Consider the following 10,743-nt stretch of genomic DNA (forward strand, 5'->3'; position numbering starts at 1 on the left):
TATATATATATATATATATATATATATATATATATATGGACTAGACTGGTCCCGTGTAGGCTCCCTGGTTGTTGGTTCAGTCTCGGTGAGCTCCTATGAGCCAGGGTAGTTGATTCTGTGGGTTTTCTTGTGGTGTCCTTGACCCCTCTTGCTCCTACAATGCTTCTTCTGTCTTTTCATCAGATTTCCCCAAGCTTGGCCAGAGTTTGGATGTGGGTCTCTGTATCTGCTTCCATCAATTATTGGATGGGCCCTCTCTGGTGGCAATTGGGGGAGAGTATTGTTAGGCATCATTACATTGACTTCTTCCTCCTCCAGTTGTGTTTGATTTTATCCTAGGTCTATGGGCCGTTCAGTCTGGGGCTCTGGCACTCCAGGCAGTGTCAGGGTGGGATGGAGTTGGCTACTCCCCACAATCTCTGCAACATCCTTACCCTAGAACATCCCATGGGTGGGACAGACTGCAGGTCGAAGGTGTTAGGAATATTTTCTAATATTAGCTCCCTGATGACGCAAAAATTCCCAATCAAGCCAAATCAAAACAAGCCAAATTAAGAAATATCCAGGTTTAATGGGAGATCTGCGCTCTCGGGTGGCCCCGAGGGGGAAATCGGGAAGCTGTGGGAACGTGACCCCCGGAGGGAGGGAGGAAGAAAGGAAGACCATGTGTTCTTCTTTTGGGGATCACTTAAGTACCCTGGGTCAGGACCTGGCCTGCTGAGATTTGAAGTTCAGACCAGGCCTGGGGGCTGGGATAGATGTGAGGGACTGGGACCTATGTTCCCAACTTAACAGAAGGTAATGTGTCTGGGCTTGTGTCCAGTCATGGAAGTCTTGCCTGGTCACAGGAGATGACCAGTTCAGGCTACGTATCTGGTATTTCTAGGTCACCCTTGTCGATTCCTGGGACATTCCCTCGCACCAGGTTACTGCCTAACCCGGAACTGTCCCCCCTTTCCAGTCGTCCCTTTCAATCACCTACCCCTCCACTCCTCTCTCAGCCTGAGCCTTCATGTTTCCATCCCCTAGCAAGTGTTCTTACTCCAGAGCTCCAGTCTGGCTTCAGAATGGAGGGATGGGCTCTCTCCTTTTGACGTAGCATGGTCTAATTTGGAAGCAATTCCCAGGAAGAACCACGGAGAATGACTGTGTTTTGCTTGTGACTCTTTTCAGAACTGCGGCTTCCAGTGAGTCCCTCTGTGTGCCTGGATCAGGGGACGCAGGCACAGCTGAGCGCCTCCAGTCACCTCTCAACCGGAGCCAAGCCACATATATGGAAACCATGGGACCGGCAACGTGAACAGCTGTAAGATAAACACATTGAAGGTGCCATCCAGCATATACTGTAGGAAACAAGAAAAAAAAATCTAGAAATCAGATCTGAAAGCTTGGTTGTTGGGAAAGGGTGGAGTGGGCTGGTTTGCCACTTAACGGATTGCTAGGCCCCATTCACAAGACGTTCAGTTATTGTGTCTTGAAAGGGAATGTCATCATTGACTTTCTCCTAGACTAGTTCAAATTTCTGCTGCTGGAGAATAAACCTTTAGGTAAATTGGACTCCTAGCTAGTAAGTTATATTAATGTAAATTGAATTTAGAACCTTGACAATGTAAAACTATAAAAGTTTAACTTCTTTTTTTATACCCACATGACATTGCTCTAGTCTTTGAGTATGGCTGAATGGATTTTCCTTAGCTATTAAATTTTTATGATTCCTACTAAGAAAGGGTATCAAGTCATCCAATGTAATTTCAGAAAAGGGTATTTTAAATACAATATCTGTACTAATTCTTTGAGAATTTTGTACAGTGTATTTTGATCTTATTCTCTCTCTTCTCTTTCTCCTAACTTCCTTCAGCTTCACCAGGTACCTCCCTAACTTTGTGCCTTTTCTTTTTTAATAACAAAGTCAAATTTGTACTACCTACATAGTTATAGGTAGGGAGCTGGGTGATTCACTGGCACTAATCAACTTGTCAGGGCCACACTCGTTTTTTTTTTTTGTTTGTTTGTTTGTTTGTTTGTTTGTTTTGGTTTTTGGTTTTTCGAGACAGGGCTTCTCTGTGGCTTTGGAGCCTGTCCTGGAACTAGCTCTGTAGACCAGGCTGGTCTCGAACTCACAGAGATCCGCCTGCCTCTGCCTCCCGAGTGCTGAGATTAAAGGCGTGCGCCACCATCGCCCGGCTCGAGGGCCACACTCTTAAAGGAGTCGGACTCCCCGATAAGCCATCAACTCTCAACAGCTCCTCAGTTAGGGGCAGGGCTTGACAGACCCTGCTTTATGTTCAACTGTTGAGTGGCTTGATCCTCTGTAGATCTAGTGAAGGCGACAGATGCCGTGAGTTCAGGAATGAAGCTGTTTCAGTCAGGTCCTTGCTGACCTCTGGCTCTTAGAGTCCTTTCCCCTTCTCCCATGGGGGTGCGGGGCCGGGGCTCCATAGATGTTCTGTTTGTAGCTGAACTCTCCATTGACCCTCAGCTTCTACACTTTGATAGGTTGTGGGTTTCCGCGTTAACCACTGTCTATTGTACCAAGAAACTCCTCCGATGAGGTCTGAGAGCTACAATATCGACAGGAATAGGATTTTAGAGAGCAGTTTGGTAAAATGTTCATTTAACAAACCTAGTAGGCTTAACCCTGGAGCCTGTGAGTGCCTCAGGCATTCCTAGCCAGATTTACAGTCCTGAACATCCTTTTCCTCCTGTGGAACATGCCATACATTCAAGCAAAAGGGGCTTGCTTAGCCCGTAACATTTATACCACTATTGTCCCCAGGGGCATATTTTGTCCCCCAGGTCATTATCATAATTCCCAAGGTTCATGACTGGTAGGGCTGTTGATGGCTTCCTCCTGCCTCAGGAATCTGCACGTAGTGCTTTCCCCTACTGCAAACACTGGCCAGCAGCGAGGCAGCTTCCTGGTCAGTACTGGCTTCAATTCCCCATGTCCTGTGACCAAAGTGTGAAGTGTCTTCAGCAATGGGATCGTACCATCAGGGCAACCAAGAGCAATAGCAATCGTCAGTCTCCTTCAGGAGATCTCTGAGACACTCCTGACCAGGGAAGTGTCCCGCACTTTGCACCGGGCTTTTATTTTGCTGTCTGTAGCTGCTGGAAAAAAACATCATCCCTCACTTAAGGTGATCTCATGAAACTCGCATTTTCTTATGCAAAAAAGTCCATGAATATGACGTTTATACACAGTAGGTTTCCATATGGCTTTTCCAAACATCCTTAGGGTTAGTTAGCCCTCTCCTGGCCTCCTCCTCTGGCCTTCCCCCCCCCCCATTACTCTCCCCATTGAAACTTTCCTCCACACATCTCCCCTTTCTCTTTCATAAGACCTGTATACCTGTATTCTGCTGTCTTTCCCCCTCCCCACAATGGTCCTTTCCTCCTGGACTCCACAGATTCCAGGTAAAGGATCTTAGAATGTATATCAACCACAAAGAAAAAAATATATTTTAGTCATGTCATTCAAGACATGGATGAGTTTGCCTCATCTAACTGTACGATTGCTAACTAGATAATGTTCTGCATTTAATAGTACTTAATGAGAATTCATACGTTGCCTCCGCATGAATGTTAACTTCCACGATTGTTGTAATCACAATTTACATATTGCCTATTAGACTTTAATACCTGACATAGAGAGACGATACAGGAAAGCAAATAATGATATATTTTGGTACAATTTATGATGGAAGTGTATTTGTTTCATCATAAAACAAGAAACTAATATTATTTGCTGCTTTCTTCACACTCGGCCTTTAATAATCAGGAATGATGGCGTATTTGCTTCGTAGATGTGGGATAATTGGGGAAGTATTCTAGCATATTCTTGATGGCCAATCTGCTGTTAAACAAGTCACTCTCTTTGCTCAAACAGAAGAGAGATCACAAAAGTAAGAAATGGCCTGGGGAGCGGGGGTAGCTTCTTACCCAAATTCATGTTTTCACTTCTGCTGTTACATTCCCATGAATCCGACATAGTCACAGGCAGTGCCACCAATTTAATTTTCAGAAATCTTTAAACCTTATGGTAAGTATTGTTTTCCTTTGGGGGAAATCTTTTGATTCGGTTTTCCGGCTCCGAGAATTCTACCCATTTGGTAGCGTGTTTCCGAGCCCGAGCACCCCCTGGTGGCGGGAGAGTAACCCACAGCTGCAACTGTTTAGGGAAATCCGCAGGCGAAGCTTTAGGTCACTCACACATTACATACTCAATTCTAAAGGCAGTGCTATGTTGTTTTATATTTTTTTTTTCTAGGAATCACACCGCAGTCCTTGCTCCACGTGAAGCAATCTTCAGAGCAGAAGAGCTATCTGTGATTCTTAAAGCCTATGTGTTGGTGACCTCCTTAAGGCCCTTGCGTGCGTTCATTCATTCAACCGGCACGGTGTGGAGCCCGCCAAAGAAGAAACGCTTCACTGTCAAGGTAAAATCCGACTGAAGCTGTTTATTTCACACAGTACGCCGAAGAGAAGTAAAATGGGTAGGGCTGCCGTTCCCTGACCTTTATAGCTATCAAATCCCCTTGAACAAAGATTGCATCTCTTTTATTGCTGCAAACAGAGATTTCCATTTAATACGTGGAGGATCAAAAATAAGCTGGAGATAGCTTAATTTACTACAGATCATAAAGGCCACGTCCTGTTTTTTCTTTCTTCAACCCATTTTAGTACAGTTTTTGACCTGTTAACCAGCTAGTTTTGTCTGTTTTCTGGTTTTCTGACTTTCCATTTATTTAAGAAAAAAATACCAGTCAGTGTAACAAACTGAAATATAATTTTGTGTTTCCACATTCTGCTTCCTCGATGAGTGTTTTGTACGTTAGTCAGTACTGGCTCGAATCTGCTGGGTGAGAAGAAAAGCCCTCAAGTGTGCAGAGTATTGGGAACGTTGGTATCAAAGATGATGAGGGAGTTTGCTGGAAGAGCTCACTATGCCTCAAAAGTGATGTTCCAAGAGATAGCTCAGGCATGCGGAAGAGCCCAATTTGGTGGTTAGAGCTGGCGGGCTGACCAGCCCTGGGACACTCAGACCCAGAATCAGGGTTATGAGTTGGCCCAGCCCAACTCCACCCCGTCGTGATCTGCCAAAGCTTCAGTCGGTCAGTGTGAGGGGTTCAGTCCTGCGGACCCAGGGCTACAGGAGCTGCACGACACAGGGTAGCAGCAGGATATTTAGGAAGAGTCCCAGTGAGGGCCCAGTGTCAGTGGTGTAGCAGAGACCAGGGGCCTCCATCCAGACCAGTGATTCTTTACGATGAACGTTTGCTTTGTGAAAATGCACAGGAAGAGGGTTTTACCGAGTGACTCACTGTAGTATCACACTATAGCTCCCTGACGAAATGCTCCACTTCGTCCTCCCTGCCCTTCTTTCTCTCAATTTTTATTTTGTTTTATTTTGGTGGGAGAGGGAGATGTAAAAGAATAAATACAAAGAAAGTTGTTGTTGTTGTTTTTTTTTTTTAAAGAGGTAGCTCAGGTTCACTTGGTTCAAAATAAGTTTTCTGAGAAGACATTGGATGGAATTTAAGGAAACTTTGATTTCCCAGGAAATCATTGCTCAGAGTGCTGACAGGAGAAATTGGGAAGACACCAGATGAATGCTCAATGTGGTGAGATCCAAAAATGACTGGGTGATTTCTTTTCCCAATTTTGCTTTATATCAGTTGCGCTCTGAACTCTGGGAAGTGTGATGAATACACGTTAATTGTTCACTTATATATGGCACTGAAAACCTCACTGATCTGGGAACAGATGTAGGTATTCTGTAGCCCCGGCAGTAGTTCATATTCTAAGGATGCAGAACTGACGGTCCAAGTCCTTAAACTTGCTTCTTTTCACGTTAAAATAGACATCCAAACTCAAGTCTATAAATGTCCGTGGTTTTCTGCGAATCTTGAAAGGAAGCGTCAAGTTGGCTTATTCCAGCCTGCCTCCTGCAAGTCTTTCGAGCAGCTGCTCATGCCGTCGCTGCCCCCGTTCTTCCCGTTCCTTTTCCATTGATCTAAATTAAATGCACCTGCCGATTTCTACTCATTTGAACCTAAGCAAAATTTTACAACTTCATGTGGTTTAACCCACTCGTGGAAGATGGGCCTAGACAGGTGAGAATCATAGTCTCCAGTTATGTTACATGTTATGAATCCTGTAGCAAGTTACTATTCCAAGATTCAACACATATTTAAAAGCACAGACCAGGACGGTCTACTGACTTTCTATTAGTGTTGTTCTGTCCGGAGTCAAAGGCCTGGGATCCAAGAGTTCACATTTCAGAGGGCAGAAGATGAGCATTGTAACCCTAGCACACACCAGCGGCTTTGGAGGATTTTCCCCTTCTTATCTTCTTGCTTAGTATAGCTTCCTTTTATTTCACTGAAACCACATTTCCCGTTTTTCATTGTAAGGCTCAAACATTCTGTAACTTTGAAAGTTATCGTTCTTAATATATGTAATGTACGGCGGTTGCCACCAGTTTAATGCATGCGGTCGTGTTTATTTTCTCAGCCTGATGTTTGTTTACCTATTTGTTTTAAGACTGAATCTCCATCTAGCTTGTGATCCTCCTGCATCAACACCTAGAAAGTTAGGATTGCAGATGCCTCCACCATGCCAAGCTATTGTCCAATGATTCCTGAAATGTTTTTCTCACTGACTTCTTTCCCTCCTTTTTCTACTGGCTAAATTTTGATCTTTCTGGTTCTGCCTTTTTTGACGTGTGTGTGTGTGTGTGTGTGTGTGTGTGTGGTGTGTGCGCGCGCACATGGCTGCTACCCAGATGCATGAGTGTGTGATCACGTTTATGCCAGCCCATTCGATGGAGGTCAGAGGACAACTTTCAGGAGTTGGTTCTCCCCTTCTACCTTTACATGCGCTCAAGGGATGGAACTCAGATTGCCAATTCTGTGCAGTGCTTTTATCTGCTGAGCCATTTCCTTTGTCCTGTAATTTAATGATGATGATGATGATGATGATGATGATGATGGTGGTGGTGGTGATGATGAAAGTGTGCCTGTCTATGGATGACTGGACCCACAGGCCAACTTGTAAAGGTCAAAGAAAACTTTCATGAGTCAGCAGTTTCCTTCCACAGTGGGTCTCAGGGGTCAAACACAAGCTACCAGGCTTGGTGGCCAGTGCCGTTGCCTGCTGAGCTATTGACAGCCGTCTGTTCTTACTGTATACACTTTCTCAGATCTTCTGTCTCTTCATGATTTGTTTCCAGGACAGATTAGTCTTATCTTCCGAATGTATATGTATGGCACATGCTGGAGCCCCTGAGTTTTACCTCCGTTCATTCCTTACTGCATTTCCTCTTATTACAGTTGGGGATTTTCTTCTCAATTTCGTTTTGCTTCCATCTTTGATGATTTCCTGGAGTGTGTCCGTCATAGTTATATCCAATTACAGTGTTACTGGATGGTCCTCATTATTCACCTTGCTGTGCTTTGTTAAGGCAGTTGGGCTTCTCACATCATGATGACCACGGACTCACCCTCTGAAACTGTAAGCGAGCCCCAAATTAAGTGCCTTTCTTTATAAACTGCCTTGATCAGGGTGTCTCTTCACAGCAGTAACTCAGGCAGTGAAGGTTGAGGTTTGAGAGTAAATGAGTCAGAGAGTCACATGTGGCTGGAAATCCCCCCACATTGCAACTGCTCACTTGAGCAGGACATCATCTTTCAGTCCTGGGCCTGCGCTCAGCATCCTTCAGAAGGGAGGAACAACAGCATGAGGGAAAAGACACCAAGAGGAGGCAGGAGGAAACTCTGAGTTCTTCCCTTTAAAATGTAAAGTTTAAATGATCCTCTCATGTGGCCTCCAGCAACTCCCTCATGCACAGGCAAGTCCCTCTGGAATATTCACTCTTCCCTGTCGATAGCCATGACAGCCCCCACCAATTCAAAATTGCTTTCAGAATGCCTTCTGCACAGGCTTTTGAATTTTGTTCTTCTGTTGCTAAACCCATACCTCTGCCTTGTTTTATCTACCCTAGTTTACTATCTTGAAAGGAAAACCAAGATCTTAAGTATTCTGGTAATGTTAAAGGCACCCCCCCTCCCCGCCTTTCTTTTTTTGGCTAATGGAAGAGCCACTCCACCTACTGCAGTGAAAATGGCCCCAGAGATAATGAGTTTTCTGTAATAGTCTTATTTATGCTCTCCCTGGAGCTAAGCCCATAGCAGTCAGTTTCCCCTACATTTTTGGGATTTATTCACTACTTTTCCATTTTTTTTTTTTTGTCATGCCCTTGGGATGGAGGTGAGCCACGGTTGTACCACAGGAGAGCATGCAACTCCTGTCAGTTTCAATCTCTTCTTGGGATTTATCTTTTTAAGACCTCGCCTGATTACTCCTAAGATACCTTTATCTGCTGCTAAGGTGAGGTAGAAGGGCTTCCTGAGCTAACATGTAGAGGAGATTGTTCCGTTGGTAGGTCAACATTATGTTTGATGGTGCAGAGTTCAGAAAACAAGGGCCGTGTTTATGTGCCCTTCAACTGAAGTACTTAAGTTTTACAACAGAAGATCTTATTCATGTGGCTGATCAGTTTGCCGTTCTGTAAAATAGTATGTTCTTCCGGTACTTTCATATGTATAAATATACACAGAAACCTTTTCGTGCCAATATGGAGGACAAAACATAAACAGACTCACTTAAGACTAACTATGTTATATCAGCATGCTGCTAAACTCTGTCCTTAAATTCCACAAGACTTGTGTGCTTGTGCACATGGGTGCATGTGTGTGTGAGACTGCATGTGTGTGTGCATGAGTGTGTGCACATGCGTGCATGTATGTGCGTGTGTGCATGTGTGTGCACATGCGCGTGTGTGTGCCTGCGCGCATGTGTGTGTATGCACACGTGTGCATGTTCATGCACTGGGTCCTATATTAGGAGGCCGAATTAGTTAACTCAGCAGTGGTTTATTCACTGTTCAGTGAGGTGAACCCACTAAACTGGTTATCAGTGGCCATGTATAGAACATGCTGGCAGCTAAAGGAGGTACAAAAAAAAGCAATAAGGGCTAGGAGTATGAGCTCATTTATTTCCAATTAGGCCTGTTGCTGAGATGCTTTATCTGTGAAAACTCTGGGAGCAGATGGAAAATACCAAGACATGCAAACTTGAGAAATATAATAAAGCTTATAGCCCGAGCTTTAAAAAGTCATTTTAGGGTGAAAATATTTTAAAATTTAAGTGATTTAAGTGAAGGGGGCTGGAGAGATGGCTCAGAGGTTAAGAGCATTGCCTACTCTTCCATAGGTCCTGAGTTCAATTCCCAGCAACCACATGGTGGCTCACAACCATCTATAATGGGGTCTGGTGCCCTCTTCTGGCCTGCAGGCATACACACAGACAGAATATTGTATACATAATAAATAAATATTTTTAAAAAATTAAGTGAAATGTTAACTCTTTCTGGGGATGTTCCCTTTCAAAAGAGGTATGTAGAAAAATGTGAAGACTAATGGCGAATACAGCACTTTATCACTGTGTCCATTCATGCAAATTTAAATAACCTGACATGTTATTGTTAAGACATTGTTATTGTCTTGAATACAATAAGTTCAACATTATGCCACAGTTTATTCAGAAAAGATTTTACCCCCTCCCTTCACAACTACCAGCCCTTTCTCTGACTTTCTAACTGGAATTTTTAGTTAGGTGAGTCCACGGCTGTCTTCACACACAAATCACGTAGATTAACTGTGAGAAATGTCATAAATTTAGAGTTGGCTCTTAGAGTAAAAAGTCATGAGTTATCCCTTTATTCCCTGTAAATCACAGAATCAGAAGTTAACCAGCAGAGAGGAATCTCTGATGTCTGTACCTTTTTTTTTTTTGAGGGTAGAAGATTCTTCACACCTGTGATTGTAGCTGGCGCTTTTGATGAAAATGTATCGCTGAAGTGATTTGTGCCTCCAGGCAGACAGCTTGTCAGAGCCTTATTTTTGTCCAGGTGAAACATAACCTACATGAAGTCATTGACCAGGTATCATATATTTGATATCAGATATAAATTTATTTGACAAGCTAGGTGTCAAGTACAAATTTATATGGAGATAATCCTCACATATAATCATCTTTTGGTACATTCATCTTCGTGGAATTAAATTAAAGTTCATTTGAAATTTTTGAATGTGTGAGGGGATCGCTTGAGTCTACTTTACCCTAACTGCCCTAAGGCCAGCCACTCGACTTTGCAAAGGTATGAATTATATGGGCAAATGGCTGGAAAGTTGTTTCCAGTAAGTGCAAGAGACTGCTGTCCTCGTCTAGATTCCTGGACACTTTGATTTAAAGGGTAAAATCTGGGGGATGTGGATATTTCTTAAGTAAGAATCATCAACGGAAAGCAAAGTCAGAGCAAGCAACTGCCAACTCCCTCACTTTCAGTCACTGACCCCCCACTTTGGGGGACCTTCCTTCCATGTCTCCTACCTGCTGTTCCATTGGGTATCAGTGAACTCCGCCAAGTGTGAACAAAGGAAAAGTCCAGAACTTAGCTAAGAAGGGACCACTGTCATTTACAAGGTCCCCTTTCAGAAAAAAATGCATAGGTCCCCTTTTCCTTCTTCCACTTAGAAATATGACACACGAGTCACAATTCAGCTGGCATTGGTGAGCTCCCAAGAGATCAGTCCCACTGTCTCCGTGGGTGGTTGCACCCCTCTTGGTCCTGACTTCCTTGCTCATCTTCTCCCTCCTTCTGTTCCTCATTGGGACTTT

The 10,743-nt window shown here is 43.8% G+C and overlaps 1 protein-coding gene across 1 annotated transcript in view; it reads left to right on the forward strand.

The window, feature by feature from the left end:
• Cped1 (cadherin like and PC-esterase domain containing 1) overlaps positions 1-10,743 on the forward strand; it is a 285,451-nt gene that overhangs the window by 112,228 nt on the left and 162,480 nt on the right. Inside the window, exons 5-6 of the mRNA XM_005363770.3 lie at positions 1,174-1,306; positions 4,271-4,439. Coding sequence (XP_005363827.1) covers positions 1,174-1,306; positions 4,271-4,439 — 302 coding nt within the window. The remainder of the gene's footprint in view (positions 1-1,173; positions 1,307-4,270; positions 4,440-10,743) is intronic.

The sequence above is a fragment of the Microtus ochrogaster genome, linkage group LG10 (assembly GCF_000317375.1).
Source record: "Microtus ochrogaster isolate Prairie Vole_2 linkage group LG10, MicOch1.0, whole genome shotgun sequence".
Taxonomy (NCBI): domain Eukaryota; kingdom Metazoa; phylum Chordata; class Mammalia; order Rodentia; family Cricetidae; genus Microtus; species Microtus ochrogaster.